Source organism: Bubalus kerabau, chromosome 1 (genome assembly GCF_029407905.1).
Source record: "Bubalus kerabau isolate K-KA32 ecotype Philippines breed swamp buffalo chromosome 1, PCC_UOA_SB_1v2, whole genome shotgun sequence".
Taxonomy (NCBI): domain Eukaryota; kingdom Metazoa; phylum Chordata; class Mammalia; order Artiodactyla; family Bovidae; genus Bubalus; species Bubalus kerabau.
The window spans coordinates 152,587,228-152,605,508 of NC_073624.1; the positions used below are offsets into that span (position 1 = coordinate 152,587,228).

An 18,281-nucleotide genomic window follows, 5' to 3' on the forward strand; every position below is an offset into this window, starting at 1 on the left:
CTAGCTCCCAAACTCCCAGAAGAAATCAACATAAAATATGATTAACAAATCCTACTCCGATAGTTAGGCAGTTTGTAAAACACTTGAAAAATACTATAAATTAACTGTAATGTTATTGATAAGACAATTTCAATTTTCTGACAACAGGAAAGAGGTCTCAGAATTTTAAAACTTTCTTCTTGCAATACTTAGCTCTCCATTATTCACATAAGGGGTCATCATGTCTATTAAAAATTTTAAATGTTACATAAATTTTAAAAAATCACACAGGTGATACTACTTCTGTATGAGTTTTGTTGTTTCAAAAATGGGTCTACTCATGCTAGAAAAATCACTTCAATCAAATACTTAAACCACACTATCAAGATCCATTACTGGCAGAGCTGTGGAGCTATCTAGTCTCCTAAACTGGACCCCTTAAGCTCGGCACTATCCAGTAACTCACTCCATGCCAGGAACAGACAGTCTCTCAGTAAAGCCGTCTTTCAATCCTTCCCTGCAGTTGGGGGTGATTTCAAAGTTGGAAGACTGAGCTTCAGGCTGCATGCAAATTACGATGAACAGAAGTGCTGAGCTATCAGCAAAGCTTGTAATTAGCAGGTGCCAATTACGAAATCTGAAAGGTTTGTTGTGGATACAACATAAAAGTAATATTATACCCAAGGATAACTGAGAGATGACTGTAGTTTAGATTTAAGTATGAGACCCTTCTGGGTTTTTTTTTTTCCTTTTCTGAACAAACAGGAAGAAGTGTAGAACAATTTTCAAGCTATTGAAATTCATCCTTTTCTATTACTAGATTTATTGAATGTTTAAGATCCTAATTTGTTTTAATGAAATTCTTTTCAGCTAATTTTACTAATGCTTACAACATAATAAGAAAAATGAAAGGCAAGAAATATAAAGAGAATCACAGTACATTTTTTTAAATAAAAAAAAGAAACCTTGTTCAAAATGAAAATTTGAAGTTATAATATCAAAACATACTTGTATATCTCACATATACCAGTGGTGGTAGCAGACAACACAATAACATATAAATAGAACATGTATAGGCTACAAGTAGAAATTATCTGTCTACAGAAAAAAATTCTTTTTATTTATTTAAGCATTTATTATGAGACTAAGTGAAATGAAATTACGAGAAGTCAATCTAATTTAAATTTATTGAAAAATGAAAATTAAAACTTTCCTGTTTTTTTGCCTTAAAAAATTGACTAACTACAATACCAAAAAGATACTGTCAATCATGACTAAGAAAAACATCAGATCTGTTGCTTCTTGTCTTAATACAACAATGACCCTTGGAGGGCTGTGGTTACAATAAAACATAAAGTAAGGCTTTACATATCACATTTTCTGCTTTCCAACCAAAAAGGAAAGAAATCTAGACTTGGAGTTACTGTGTATAGACTATAACATTCATATCACTTTCTTCTATTTAATCTATAATGGGCTTTCAGAAAGTCAACTCAGTATTTACACAAATATTTACGCCAAAAAAACTTGTTTTCTTAGTATAAAATATTCAATGAGCCAGATTACAGGAATGCTTTACGTATAATTCTTTTTATTTTCATGCAAAATAAAGGCACACTTAATAACACCCTTTCAATTTTGACTTACAAGATTTAAATTCAACCCCTTATAACAATGACTTAATATCTAATGTTACATTCACGTTTAGAATGCACAAAGCACAGCAACAAATGCAGCAAACCTTAAAACAAGGTGCTACAAAGTTGCCTCTACATCAAGACAGGTAAAGTGCCTGATAGAGTAATTTAATTTAACATACTTTTACAGACATACAGCTAACCTAAAGAAAGACAGACAGATTTAGGAAAGCAGCTACATCTGCAGAGGAAGGAAACAGCATGTTACAGACAGTCAATTATACATAGAACATTTGACAAACACCACAGAAAACAAACTTTGGCATCATTTCCCAGGGTACAAAACCTTGCACAAATGGTTTGGCAAGTGAAGTGCATAAGTAATGTTCTGGGGCTCAGGCAGATTGTTAATTCTAAAATTAACATCTGAAAATATAAGCATAGTCTAATACAATTACATAAATTAAAAAGATAAAAAATAAGAAACTTGGAATTACATTTCCATTTTAAGTAATATGAATATCCTGATTCACATTCTGAAACTGAGGCTTTAAAAGGAAAAGGGTGCATTAGACAAATGAATAAATATTTTAGACATTATGATATGAGTTACTCCCATATCATTTCATGAAAAGCTGAGAGACTGATCATTATTTTCAACTGAAAAGAATACTGATTCTATCAATTTTCTGCCCTGGTCAGGTTCTTAATCAGATATTACCTATCATACAGTATTCTGTTTGTGTCAGCTGCTGAGACAAGAACTAAAAAGCAGAAAGAATTCCCTGCATGCATTATGTGTATTGTTAGCAAAAGAGTGAGGTGTGCCCCAGTCCATCTGAGGCACAGCAAGTTGCATAACATCATTACCACTTTGCAGGGTCTGCCGTCCTCCAGCCAACACTCCACTAGGCAACATCCCTGTGGGAGTCAGGCCCTTGAGTGTCAGCACACTTTCACTCTCCTCCCTACAGCAGAGAGATATAACAAAGATCAGAGACTTCCAACGAGTTCCTAGTTAAAAAGAGGGAATGGGGCCCAGATGAAGGCCATGCATATAACTCATGACATTTGCTGCCACTACCATATTTTCCTCAATTCCAAGATACACATTTTTCCACATTCTAAATGTTTCAGATATGAGGGTATGATGTACAACTGAGACATATATTGTTTTTCCTGAAAAGTTTATTATATGAGATTCATCAGCAACAGGTATCATAAAATTGAAAAAATATGGTATTTCATATGCTTTAAAGATAAAATGTCTGATATAAGCAGTTTTGCAAACAACTTTTTAAGGACTGACTCATCGCATGCACTCTTAAACCTGGTCTTCCTGAATTAACCCCAGGAAGACAATTTGGGGCTCCAGCATAAAGGAGTTCCTTTATAGATAAGCAAATTCATCAGGATCACTCTAAAAAGTGCCCCCGCCTTATTCTGCACTAATCTTCAAGGTACAGATCTACTACTTTCATCACAGAAGGATAAGAGATACCAAAGGTGAGCAATAACAATCAAGGGGTCAAAAATGCTAATTTCAAAGAGATTTGCGTTACCATTTGCAACACATTAAATATACAACTTCTTTACAGAAAGACTGCTACTATATTGTTTTTAGATATCAAACAGGACACTGTGTGTAGTAAAGCACAATAAAAGTGATTTCTGCAAAACAAATCAGTGGAAAAATGTATCATTACCTGAGAACAGAGAAGACCCTTGCCATCTTGCCAATTGCTCGAATTTTGTTTCTTATGATTTCTTTCCGGGCTGCAGCTGAACCTACTTTCAATGGAATAAATAGAAAGAAAGACTCAAGTTTAGGGCATCCATACTTATATCATCTTATTAGCCTGTTTCACGGTCATCTGAAACAACACCAAGCCCCCTAGCACCAGCTCACATGGAGACTAGATGAACTCATGCCAAAAAGCTTCCCCTTCAATGTTTAGCTCACCACTGGTCTAATATTGGGATCTGATACAGATACAAATGAAAAGTAATCCACAACTTTGACTCTCACACTACTGACTAATGAGTAAAAGAGCAATGGAAAAGAAACTAGAGTCTAACCTGTACCAAAACCAGAGGACAAAAAAATGGTAACATTTCTACAGTCTGTCTAACTTTCATGAGAGCCTACAGCATGCAGACTAACAGACTAGAATTGGTAACAGCCTATAGCCTTCTGCTTGGTTAACATAAAGTCCTTTGACATGCAGGCTCAAAATATGCCATTATACTATGACAAAAGAAGCTCCCTTGCTCAAATTTGGTCAGAAAATGTGATATGAAGTGACTACTGGGCAGGTGACCCAGAACTAAGGACCATACCCACATTTCAACAATGTACATCTCAACTTCATGGACTAGAAGTCCTTTAAGGTCATGCAAATATATACAAGCTTTTACATCCCTAGGTGAGTGTGACATAAGGAGAGTGACAATGAGAAAAGACTCCCCAAAAAACATGGCTAAAAAATCACTAATGCTTCATCTCCAAAGGGTTAGCTGTACTGTCTATCACCGATACAGAAGAGAATATATCAAAATAACTGAATATATGCCTGAAAAAAACTCAAAGGTTGTTATCTTCCTTCCCTTGACCTCCAGAAAGAACAACAATCTCTGTCCTGTTATCTCATATATAGCAACTAGAATCACTCTGAACCCAAGAGTGTGGTTCCTTAGAATCGTGCTTCAACATGATGACAATGCACATATGGAAGCACCGTAGTTGAGGAGAAGGTTAAGGAAAGGCTAAGACACTAGGCCAAAAGGGGCCTTAGGTATATGGAGGTCTGGACAACCACCAGTCTTTTGAGCTACAGCATCTCATTTAAAATTCAAGCAGTCCACAAGCACATATAATTAAAAACTAAGATGATGACTGGACTTTACTGTAAGTAAACAGAAAAAGAAATCCAATTTCAAAGATGAAAACAAAGGACATATTTTAGAGAAAATAGGTTGCACAACCATGTTTATGATGCTCTCAGGGTAATAGTATGAGAAATGAAGCTACAGCTTTTACAAATCCGAAATTGTGTGGGTACCATGGTATTACACAGGTATTTTTAAAATGCCAAAAAATTACTTAAAGTTTCAAAATCATAGAATATTAGTATTTGAAGAGACATTAGAGATACTGCAAAACTTAATTTCCTCATTTTATAGACAAAGAAACTAACTTTACTAAGTATCTTGTCCAAGGACATAAGGATAAATCTGATTCTCTTCAAATAAATTAATACAGATACTTTATTTTAAAATTGATGGAGTTTTTAAAATAGCTAGACTGGAGGAGAGGAGTATGGGGATAGGGGAGGATGGCTGTAAGGAGATACATTCATATTTTCAGCTTTAATTATTATATCTATAAAACTGAATGATATGTAAACTATACTTAATTTCAAATTAAAAATTCACTGGAATATAAAAACACTTTACAAATCAGGATTTTAAATCAGTCTACAAACACATCATGCATAATATTAAAGTAAATGTCCACAGTAAAATTACTTTGGGGAATAAGACAGACAATCAAACACCCCTAGTCATGCAGGGAAGAGTACAAAACATTACAAATAAGCAAAAGAATGAAATTTTAAAACAAGAGGAATGAAAAAGAGGGAAAAATATTTCCATGCACAGAAAGACAGATATCTTGGAATATGACTTCTAAAAACATCAAATTCTAACTTAGATTAAACTTAAATTTGCACAAGGCCCAGAGGACTCTGCATAAATATACTCAATGAATACACTAACTTACATGGACATGAGAATAACTTATGAAGTCATATTTCAAAACGATGTTACTCTGTCTGGTCTGTACCTTTTTTATTGCCATATATGAGCCGTTCTTCAGATGGAGAGTCCAGAAAAAAGGAAGTGAATGATGGAGAAAAGGTGGTTGAGACAAATAAAAAGATAGAGATTTAACTTGGCAGTGGTACTGAAGAATGAATGTAGAAAGAAAGGGAGAAAAATGAAGTCCCTCATACTTGAAATTTGAAAAATGTAGTACTGTAGATCTGGCAAATAAGGAGGGATGCCACTGGGTAGAGTTCTAAAGGAAAGATTTCTTAAAAGATATGTGTTCAGAAGAAATTATGGACAGAATGACTATAATATTTGATGAAAGTAGACAAATTAGGGACAGAAAAAAACACGTGAAAACACATAAGACTGATAAAAGACTGTGCTAACAACAATCGCACATTTATATTAATACCCCTAAGGAAATGTGTCACCCATGAAAGTATGTTAAGTGAAAGGTAATGACACAAATGAGATACAAACTCATGTGGTTCTTCAAGGACACCAAATCTGCAAAATCTGTAGCATACACAGAGAAATGTAGGTAACTTTATAAACTACCTTGGTGAAAAACCTTACCCACTCCTAATAAAGAAAAGGCAAAGCCTCCCATACTCCATTATAACAAAAAGCCTATAATTTCTTGAAATCAGAATTGTGGAACTTTTGCACATACTCAGGATCAACAGTATGTGCTATCTGTTCCCAATCCAATCTGGAAGTTTGAGGGACATCTTTTTACACAAATAGCAACAGACTGTTTCAATGTAAGTAATAGCTCTAAGAGTAGGCAGCAGAGATGTTTCATTTGAGCTTTCCATTGTAATGCTGATATACATGATTCCATTACAGGAAATGCAAAGTTTTAGCTTAGTAAAACTGTAACACATATGGGTTATCTATTTCCTTTACCAAACTTAAGACAAATATAACTGAAAGAAACAGTATTCATTCTAAAGATCATAGAAATCAGTCTTCAAAAATTCCCTTAAATGATTACATAATACCTCTAAAAGGAATGCTATTGCCATATATTCCTTCAAACTTTTGCCTTCAAAAATAAACCCACAGATATATTAAACAATACAGAATATCAAAGTCCATCACTTAAGAAGAAATAGACATTCCTTTGGCCAATTTCAGCCTTGAATATGCAAAAACTACTCTTTTCTTCCTCCCACTGGGAAATCTCCAATCCTTGAGTTTTTGCATATTAACTCTTATTCTGCCTCCACAGCAATCCCCAACTCAATAAGTTTTCTTCCTAAGTCAGGTTTCTCTGCAGGCTCAATCCACAGCATAGCTTCACTGCTGAGCAGGAAAAGGAGAAGGAGAGGACAGAAGGCATGTTATTATGGTCAAAGGAAAGGAAAAAGATGGAGTTGAGGGGAAGAAATAAGGGAATATGAATAAGAAAGGGAAACAAATGTAGCTCCAGCAGCTCTTTTCCCAACCCACCCTAGTATCTATCCTAAACTCCCTTCCTTTCTTCCATTACTCAAGGTTCTTTCTCCTCCAAATCACTCTCGTTCCTAGACAAACTCCCAGATCCATATCCTCAAAACTTTCTTGGAGTCCTAACTCTTAATACTTGGTAGTGCAAAGGTGAAGCAATGTGAAGTAACTGCACCTGCTATGTTGGCAGTGAAGGGAGATCTATTTCTAGTATGCAAAGTTGGAACTCAGTGTATTTTCCCAGAGAAACACTGTCAAAAATGGTGCTTATGCTCAGACGCTTAGTCGTGTCTGACTCTTTGTGACCCTATGGACTGTAGCTCGCCAGGCTCCTCTGTCTATGGGATTTCCCAGGCAAGAATACTGGAGTGGGTTGCCATGCCTTCCTCCAGGGGATCTTGCAGACCCAGGGATCAAATCTGAGTCTCCTGCATTGGCAGGAGGGTTCTTTACCACTAGCACCACCTGGAAAGCCCATAAATGGTGCTTCCCAATTTGTAAAATTACTTGAAGAGGAAGAATTTTGATCCTGTCTATTCCCTCATATGGAAGAGAAGATTTTGAGAAGTTAGGTTACTTTCCTAAGATTACACAGCTAGTATAATGGTAGACCAAGACATCTGAACTTTTTCACTAAACTACAGTGCCTTTTTAATGATCAAATTTGATTCACCTCTGGAGTGTAAGAATGATATAACAAGTTGATAAATAAGTATAATTTTTCATTGATAGAAAAAATATTGGTAAGATGCATAAATTTCATTAGAAGGAATATAATAAAAATTTATATTTATTCTTGGTTGAATTCCCAAAAACAATTGTGTCTGCTGCTGCTGCTGCTAAGTCACTTCAGTTGAGTCCAACTCTGTGCGACCCCATGGACGGCAGCCCACCAGGCTCCCCCATCCCTGGGATTCTCCAGGCAAGTACACTGGAGTGGGTTGCCATGTCTTTCTCCAATGTGTGAAAGTGAAAAGTGAAAGTGAAGTCAATCAGTCGTGTCTGACTCTTAGCAACCCCATGGACTGCAGCCTACCAGGCTCCTCCGTCCATGGATTTTCCAGGCAAGAGTACTGGAGTGGGGTGCCACTGCCTTCTCCGACAATTGTGTCTATCTTCATATAAATCATCAATATCTAAACCAAGTACTATATTAGACTTAACAGAGAAATGTTTTCCTTTTTATTATAGAAAGAGGACTAAAGGATCACCTGTCACTACTTCTATTTAACATTATTGATTCAAATTTTTTAAAAGAAATAAAAGATTAAAATGTAGAAAATAACAGTATCAGCCTTATGCAAATGACATTTTTTAAAGCTATGGAAAACAAAATAAAAATTATTGTAGGAAGTAATTCTGCTGATCCAACTTGTTGACATAAGATAAACACCAAAATATATAATTATACAGTTAGAAAATACATTAAGAGAGATACCAGTTGCAACAGTAATTAGAATACAAAATAGTGAAATATTAATTTAACTTGGTAATAACCGATTTTTTCAAAGAAAAAACACATAATTTTAAATAAAATAATGATATACTGAATATATTAAAAGGAATAATTATAATAAATGAATTATATAGTGCAAAAACTTTTATCTTAGTTTAGAAAATTATACATTATTTTTAAAAAACTTTCTAGATTCAGATATAGATAGAATGTAATGCCAATTAAAACTCCTACTATGAAATGAAGAGCAGAAATCAATGAAATTCAAGCCAAGAAAATAACAGAGAAAAATCAACAAAATCAAATACTGGTTTTTTTAGAAGTAGAAATAAAAGTGATACACGTCCCCACCAGCCAGGCTAAACAAGAAAATAAAGATTTTTTTGAAATTTATTTTTAGAAATAAACAATCAGTTATAACTACTGAATCATGGATATCAAAATAATAATTAAAAATATTATGAACAATAAAAAAAACTCTTACGAGATAGTTCACAGAATTTGATATTAACAAAAAAACTCTACTGAAAAAAATTCGTGGGATACGCACAAAAATTATTTCATTATATTATTGATCATTATTATATCAGTATCTATAACACTGTGAACTAAAATCTAAACATAGAGCTAATCTTACAACAATGGTAGCAGAACAGGGAAAATAAATATTTAATTAAAACTATATAAAAAATGCTATGGAAAAGACAGATGATGAAATATGTTAGAACTAAAAACTTTTCTACGAAACATCAGAGAGAATTAAAATAAGGAAAAATAAATATTACTCATTGAAGCTTATTATCCCCCCCAAAAGAACTAATATAAGTTAATTTATTTCAGTTTACAAAACTATAAGCCAGAGTAAAAGCACTCGCTGCCTGCCACCAACAGATGGCAACAGCAGACATGTGTATATAGTCACTCTGTACTTTGAACAAACAGAATTAAAACAGTTTAAGAACTGAACCTGTTTGTAAGTAAAGATATTTCTAAAAAAAAAAAAAAAAAAAAAAGCAAGGGGGAGAAATTGAACTAAAAAAAAAAAAAGATATTTCTAAATAGCTTTATTCAGATTTTACTTGTTAAGTGGTCACCTGAGAGGAAGTTTACACAGCTGGTAAAGCAGATTTCTTCCTTAGTATCATTAGAATTCAAATAAATATAAATTAAACCAATGGTAACTTATTTCTAAGTAAAAATGACCAAAACCCAATTAGGTGGGCCTGTGAAAAAATAGGTCTATGGATTCATTGCTAGAAACACTTCATATTGGTCCAATTCTTATGTAATCTGGCAGTTCACAGATAAAATAATGAAGCTAAAATTCTTCATACTCATTAACTCTGTAATTTTCCTCAAGAAATTTATTCTAAGAAGGAAAATTAAAACTATTATATGACTATGTTTATTGCATGCTATTCATAATAAAGATAATTTAAAGCAACCCAAATGCCAAACAACATTAAGATTAACTACAAAGATTATGGTATAGTAATATATAAAAATATGCAGGTGTCTAATTTTAGCACTATGTAGACCATGTTTAATACATGGGAACATTTATATACTGATTAAAACTATGAAAAATATGCTGCAACAAAGATGTGAGGGGCAGATGGAAGGAAATAAAGAGTTTTCAGCTTATAAACTATTTATATTTTTTGTTTATCCAATTAATTAATGCAATAAATATTAAATAAAATCTTCAAAACATAAAAAGAAAAGTAATTTTGCTTCTATTGTAGTAGTTTATACTATATATGTCCATTAGATACACAGGCTGGCTGTCTTACATAAGAACTAATAACCATGGATAACTTTGTTTCTATGAAAAAAAGGGCTTTCTGAATCTCCAACTAAACTAACAAGAGGTTTCTTAGAACATAACCACTCAAAATTGGGAACAGCTTATTTTGATTTTTGAAAAGAAGAAGTGACAACAACACTATGTATTCAGGTATGCTTCTGATGCACCAAGAATACAGTACCAATGAAACAAAAAGCATTTATATCCTCCCTTCTCTAAGTAGTGTCCATATTCATGAAGAACCACATTCTTTTAGCACCTCAATTTTCTTTTCCTTCTGTTCTCTTTCAAATTTCCCCTTTCCCAAAATTCATTTTCTTCCCAGTATCAACAGAAAAAAAAAAACCACTAAAATTATTTTAAAGTCTTAAATAGTATCTGAAAAAAGTGACTTGTCACTTATCAAATAGTATAGCCATTTGAGAGCAATGACTATAATTCACAAGAGTATATTGAAATTGGGCAGTTAAACAATACCATTTCACAATAAAAAACAGTAAAATAAATAGTCATACCATCAAACTGGTCTTCGCCTTCAGTCATAAGTTCATCATCAGAGCAAATACTCAGAACGTTTACCAACATTTCGGTCACTATTAAAAACAAATGTTACACATTAGCTGATTATATTCAACTCTCTATATGTATACAGGGCAACCATTTATAAAAATGATCAAACACAAGATTAACACATTTAGATAGTAGAAATGATGGAATTAAAAAGCTATATGGGCTTTCAAACGGAAAGAAATCAAATGGCTAACAAGCCTGAGAGAGATTCTTTATGGAGTAAGTAATCAGGTCCCTCAGAGGGAAATAAAAAAAAAAAGCAGCCCCCACAGGGATAAATACAGGGATGAATAACATCTAAACACATACATTAATTTTTCATTATGGATACAACATTAAGGAGTCAGAAAAAAACAATGGCACAGTTTCATTGTTTCAAAAAGTTTTAGCATTCAATCTTTTAAAACTTGGCTCCAGCAATTCCCCTGAAATTTAATCTTAAGACTACTAATGACTATCTAACAACTAGAACCGACGGTTCTTTTTTAGGCTTAATTCTTCTTCATCATTTTGCCTTCTCTTTTCCCTTGGTTTCCAGGATTCTACTCTTCTGGTTTTTCTACCTTTTAGGCATTTTTTTCCCCTGAATCTTCTTTTTATATGTTCAATCTCTTGGTGATTCCATCCGTTCCTATATATTTTCAAGTATCACCTTTTGAGGATGATTCTGAAGTCTTTACTGCCAGTCTCTACCTCCCCTTAAATTTCTGGATTTCTTTGCTGGTTTTATTGTCAACTGTTTCACACTATCTGTATATTGTCTGTTTCCCCTACTAGAATGAAAGCTTCCTGAGTGCAAGGGGTTGTTCTGTTTACTCCTGCATCCCCAGAGCCATGCACATGAGAGGCATCCAGTAAATATACGACAAACGAGTAAATAAAAAAAGAAAGGTACAAGCAAACTTCAATTAATAAATAAAAATGTCTATTGAGTATTAGCCCCTGGATATCCTGACAACACCTGGAAATGAACACATTCAAAACAAAATTTAATACTGCCCCTATTGTTTCTTCTAATAAATATATTAATAGCATACTATATGCCAGGCACTGTACTAAAAGCTTTGGGATTCAGATAGAAAAGGTTCAGTCTTGACCCTCCAAAAGCTTACTAACTACTAAAGGATATATAGTTATAAATATATATATATACACACACACACACAAACTATCACAAAAATGCGATGAGCACTATGCTCTAAGTATGCAGTGTTATGCACAAGATCTGCTGAAAAAAAGCAGGCTTTTGGTTTGGAATAGAAATTTGCCAGGTGGAGGTGGCAGATAAGGCATTCTAAACAGAAGTTAGAAAAAGTATGCAACAGGCAATAAATCTGTGGAATAAAATTAAGGAGTCCAGAAATAAAACAAGTCAGTGGGGAAAGAATAGTTTTTTCAACAAACAGTGCTGGGACAAGTGGATATCCACATACAAAAGGATGAAGTTGGATCCCCACTTTACAACACATACACACACACACACACACACACACACACACAGAGTAAATCAAAAAGGATCAAGAACCTAAACGTAAAAGGTCAAACTATAAAATTTTTAGAAGAAAACACAGCGGCAAATCTTAATGAGCTTGGCAATAGTTTCTTAAATATAACACCAAAGCACAAGCAACAAAAGAAAAAATAAAGAGGACTTCATCAAAATTAAAGACTCTTGTGCTTCAAGGAATATCACCAGTAAAAAGATAATTCACAGAACAGGAGAAAATATTTGCAAATCATATATCTGATATGGGACTCACCTTTAAAATATACAAAGAACTCTTATAATTCAATAATAAAAAGACAAATAATCCATTTAAAAATGAACATTTCTTAAAATAAGACATGCAAATGTCAAATAAGCACATAAAAATACACTCAATGTCATTATTAATTAGAGAAATGAGATATAATTTCATATCCAATATGATGGCTATAATAAAAAAAAAGATTTTAAAAAAGTATTGGCAAGTATAAGGAAAAACTAGAAACATTATACACTGCTGGTAGGATTATAAAATGGTATAGCTGCTTTGGAAAATAGTTTGGCAGATCCTCAAAAAGTTAGACATAGAGTTATCATATCATCCAGCAATGCTATTCTCAATTACATATCTAAGAAGAATGAAAACATATTGTACAGGAATATTCATCATAGCATTATTCATAGTAGTCAAAAAGTAAAGAGTACCAAATGTCCATCAGCTGATGAATGGATAAACAAATTATGGTATAGCCATACAGTAGAATATTATTTTGTCATAAAAAGGAATAATGTATTGACTCAGGCTACAACATGGATAAACCTTAAAAATATTATGGAAAGAAGTCAGTCACAAAAGACTACAGGCTGCATGATTCCATTTATATGAAATTTCCAGAACAGGCAAACCTGTGCAAACAGTAAGCAGACAAGTGGTTGCACAGGGCCGGAGAGAAGATGTGGAGGGAACTGGGAACTGCTATCAGACACAAGGTTTCTTTGGGAGGATCAAGAAAATGTTTCAAAACTGATTGTTGTGACAGACACATAACTCTGAATATACTAAAAATCAGTGAAGTACACAATGGAAATAGGTTAATTATATGGTATTTGAATTATACCTCAACAAAACTGTTATGAAAAAATAAAGAAAAAGTATTAAGGCATGAAACTTGAAAGAGCATATACATATAGTACATTCAGGAAGATGGCTATGCTGTTTCATGGCTGGAACATAGAAAACGTGAAAAGAAAACAACAAAAAAATGAAGCTGAAGAGAAACTAGGCAAGGTACAAAGACCTCATGTGACAGGTTAAGGTTTGAGAGTTACCAGGGTCATTTACAGTTACTAAATACTAGCTTCTACATGTGTACTGCTTTCCATCTAGAAGCTTTGCTGTGAAGGAAAGGCAAGAGAATCATAGCATAATAGTGGCCAATGAAAGATATCAGATAGGGGAAATGTTATTTTTTATTTAAAGATCAGATATATTTGAACAATTTACAAAAGAGCTTAGTAGAGAGAGTCTGAAGATATAGAACACCTAAGTAATAAAGTAAGTTTCCTGAAAAAGCAGGATAATGGAATATAAGAACAAGTTAGAAACAGTAGCCCTGGATTGAAGGGTCACATCTTCAACAGGCTAAGAATTCAAGATGAGTGCAGTTTATCAGGATGGTCTAGTGGTTAGGAATTCATGTTTTCACTACCAAGAGTCAATCCCTAGTTGGGGAACTAAGATCCTCAAAAGCCATGCAGTATAGCACCCCCACCAAAAAAAGATGAGTGCAGTTTAGAAAGCAGGGGAACAGTAAGCAGAGAAAGCTTCCATAGATGGTATGTGTTTTCTCTGACAGTAAGGGAAGTGGCTAGAAAAAGAAAATGTTTAAGTTAAAAAAAAAGAATTTTAGAATACATCCTGGTGGCAATAAGTGAGGAAGGAGACTAGTGACATAAAGATGTTTGGGTACTACTGAGAGCCTAGCTAATGCTAGAAATCAAAGGGTGATACCAAATCATTGTTGTTGTTGTTTAGTCACTAAGTTGTGTCCAACTCTTTTGCAACCCCATAGATTATAGTCCACAAAGCTCCTCTGTCCATGGGATTTCCAAGGCAAGATTGGATTCCATTTCTTTCTCCAGGGGATCTTCCTAACCTAGGGATCAAACCTGCATCTCCTGTACTGGAAGGCAGGTTCTTTATCACTAAGTCACCAGGGAAGACCCAAGGCTATATAAATATCTCCAGTAGCACTCTATATCCTAACTGTAAAAATGGAGAAAATGGATAGTTAGACTTTACTGGGGCTAAGATTCATAGGACAAAGTAGAAAAACAAGAGAGAAAAGAGTTTGGGGGTGTGTTAAGAAGAAAGAGAGGCAAAAGGGCATCAGATTAAAAAGAAAACAACAGGGTCAAAGGCCTAGCAATCCCAATGAAGACGAAGAGCAGCTTATAACTGAAGTGAGGGGTTGCTAGAATAACAGGAGTTCTCATCAGCGTGTGTTAATGGCACTATCATTATCACACTCAAAACATCCAAGCCAAATTCAATCATTCCCTCCTCTTAAACAAGCAATCTTGTTAAGTCTCACTGATTCTACTTTTACAGTTCTTGGAGTTCTCCCATGCTTTCCATTCCTAATGTTAAGAGGGCTTCATTATGTTTGTGATTCCTGATGAAGTTTCATAACAGGTCTTCCAATCTCTAGTCTTTCTTCCAGTTCATTTCACCAGAGTAATTTTTCTAAATGACTATCATGATTATTTTCTGTTGCAGTTACATTCCACCATTTATCAAAGTTCCAGATTCTCTGTTTACATGATCAAAATCCTCCTGATCTAATTTTGACTTTTCATTCTTTTTCTACTATTATCATCCTTTCTAATGTATTAAGAGGCTTCCCTGGTGGCTCAGATGGTAAAGAATCTGCCTGCAATGTGGGAGACCCAAGTTCAAATCCTGGGTTGGGAAGATCCCCTGGAGAAGGGAATGGCAATCCACTCCAGTATTCTTGCCTGGAGAATCCCAAGGACAAAGAAGCCTGGCAGGCTACAGTCCATGGGGTTGCAAAAAAGTCGGACACAACTAAGCGATGAACATTTCATTTCATTTCATCTTTCATACATTACTTGCTAATCAAATTGAACTCCTAAACATTTGTCAGTGACCTTATTTCTTTCTTTCTGTCAGACTCAGCCTTGGAAAGTACCTTCTCCTAAATCTACCTGCACAATTCCAACATTCTTTAAGCCCCAGTTCAAATGCTACTTTAATCTCTCTGATAGATAGAATCTCCTTTCTCCTGTTAATTCCAAAAAAAAATCTGGTAAATGAACAAATCTTACATATATGACCTTCTATGGCAGATCACACCATACTGGATTCTCTGAAACAGACGTTCTTAAATTGGGGCCAATAAACCTGATGGCATTACCAATTCGCTTCAGATCTATGAGCATCCTCAAAATGTTACATATGTAAAGCTTATACATGTATTTCATACATGAAATTTTCTGGGCGGTGTAAAAGTCTCTAACTTGCACCACGTTCTCAAAAGGGTTTTAATCTTATCTCTGAGAGTCATTCTATAATATTTATAGATACAAAAAATAACAGCTGAGATCTGATTCAAAACAATTAAGGTGTGGGATAGGGAGCAGTGGATGGGGATATAAATGACACAGTATTGGCCATGATTTGATAACTGTCAAAGCTGAATAATTGGCACATAGTAATTCATCATATTATTTCGCTCTACCTTTTATATGCTGCAAGTTTTATAACATAAGATTTTTAAAAAACGAAGTAAAAAGTCCACAAAAGGTTAAAAAACTACTTTCACCTAACTTTGGGATTAAACCAGCCTTCAAGGAAGCCTCTGGCTAGGTTAGTTGCTTCCCAGGGACTAGGTCAGAGTCAAACTGGTTTTCTCAATGTGGAATCCAATGAAGAGTCATTTGCAGATTTTCACACCAAAAGAAAATTTTCATTAGAATGAAGAAGTAAATAGGCTATTTAAACAGCTAATGTGTATTAAAATGGAAAAATATGCAAAGAGTTTAAGAAAATTTTCTTACTGTGTTCAACACTGGTTAGAATTCTATTTGTGTATAATGTTCAAATCTGAAATTCTGATTTTAGAAAGATATGAATAATTTAGAGAAGATCCACAGAAAAACAACAAAAATGGTCAGATAGTTTGAATACTTCCTCACAATAGCTAAGATGATGTAGAGTGGCAAAAAAGAACAAAAGATCACTTTGTAGCAGACTTCAAATACAGGATCACTGAAAGAAATCCACTTTCACTTATGAGAGAGCCACAGAAACTAGATTAAGTTTTCTCATCTCTCAAAAGGAGTTAGACTACATGATTGTGATCACTAAGAGATCTAAAATTCTATCTAAAACCAGGGCGAAAATCAGATGCCCTGGTTTTTGACAGGTGCATTAGTTGAGAAAACCTATTAACTTCTCTTTGTTTGAATACTCATAGCATAAACATTTAGATTAGATCTAATGAACTACTTCCTTTTTCGTGGAGGCATCAGAAAATCAAATTAGAAATATCCATTTTCCTCCTATCTTCCCTGCTTTCCCCACCCCCCATTCCACTCATACTACGTTAAAATAGTTGTGTTGCAGTCTAGCCTGGAGGTAGGAGAATAAACAAGATGAATTCTTAAATTCCCTTTAGCCTGATGAGGCTATGATTGAACTATTTCTCATATACCAAAGATAGAAGGTTATAAGTGTAATGCATCCCTTGCACCTAAGCCCTTTACTGGCCCCCTTCTCAATTGCTAAAGTGGGTAATTCTATCTCCATATTAATGCTGACCTACGGAGTAACTGAAGAAGCCCAAAGGGAATCTGCAAGAAACCTGTTGAACATACAGTTTAAGTAGTAACTCTGAATTTTAGAACCAAAAATGCCTTGGCAGAAGTAACATATCTCAGGCAGAAAGGAACATTTTGTAACATAGAGGAGGTGAGAAAAAATAGAGAGGGATATAGAACAAAATGTTTTACAATCATATCTATACTCTAATACTCATATTCCACATATGGAAACTGAGGTATTGCCTCATCGGAAAATTAACACTAAAATGGAAAAAGAAGAATGTGATAAAGTAAGGAAGTCTTAAGAACTCTACAGAACTAAAATAAAAAACAAAAATAAAACCTCTTAAATAGTATTTATGCTTTTTTAAGCCTATTAAGTACATACTAATAGGAATCTCTAAATTATCAGGAAACCATTACCATTAAAATTATATACATATAACATATTGCTCCATATAGGAGAAGAAATATTAGGTCAGAACCTGAATTTCTCTTTTTCATTTCTGACAGTACAGAGCTGCTACAAAATGACTAATACTGCCCCAAATGAAGGCTATTAAATTCTCCCATGAATTGCCATGACATCCCCAAGAGTGATGTTAAAATATGCAAAAGCGTCAGTTCCAAAGCAAAGCCATCTCTCCATTCCTTCATAAAAGATTTAAGCTAAAGAAAAAAAGAAAGAAAACCCAACAGCTGAAGACAACATCAGGCTATTTATAAGTCTTCTCCCAGTCCCCCAGACACCCTCACATGGGGGCTGTAAACAGCTAACTCAAATATCTTTGAGGCTCTCATATCCACACCCACTGTCACAAGCAGAGCTGTATCCACAGTGAAACTAGACTTCAGCTCCCTTTAGCAAGTAGTATGTGCCTGCAATAGTAAACTGGAATAAATATAACAGCATAACAATTTTTTTTAAAACAAAAATCATACCTTTTTCTCCAACAAACGGTAAAGACCATGTGAAAACATCCATAAAATTGGGCAACCAATAAGGATGTGGAGAACAGTTAAACTGTCGAATATTCATCACATTATTTTCATACTTTAATACAGCAGCTGCAAGATAAGTTTGAATGTCAATGTAACAATTTGTCTTTAGCCCCAAAAGTCTAAAACACATAAAAGCAGAAAAAATATCTTTTAAGGTGGGTGGGAAGTCAAGGGGTGAGTGGAATGAAGGGTAGTAGAGAGGTAGGAACTAATTTT

The 18,281-nt window shown here is 34.2% G+C and overlaps 1 protein-coding gene across 7 annotated transcripts in view; it reads right to left on the minus strand.

The window, feature by feature from the left end:
• PPP3CB (protein phosphatase 3 catalytic subunit beta) overlaps positions 1-18,281 on the minus strand; it is a 43,803-nt gene that overhangs the window by 5,388 nt on the left and 20,134 nt on the right. For 2 of the 7 annotated variants that reach the window (XM_055535691.1, XM_055535660.1), the window contains exons 9-13: positions 18,006-18,131; positions 10,678-10,755; positions 5,461-5,487; positions 3,323-3,407; positions 2,487-2,584 (exon numbers count right to left, since the gene is read on the minus strand). In XM_055535691.1, the coding sequence (XP_055391666.1) occupies positions 2,487-2,584; positions 3,323-3,407; positions 5,461-5,487; positions 10,678-10,755; positions 18,006-18,131 (414 nt within the window). The remainder of the gene's footprint in view (positions 1-2,486; positions 2,585-3,322; positions 3,408-5,460; positions 5,488-10,677; positions 10,756-18,005; positions 18,132-18,281) is intronic. The other 5 variants (XM_055535707.1, XM_055535685.1, XM_055535699.1 and 2 more) reach the window with 3 other exon arrangements.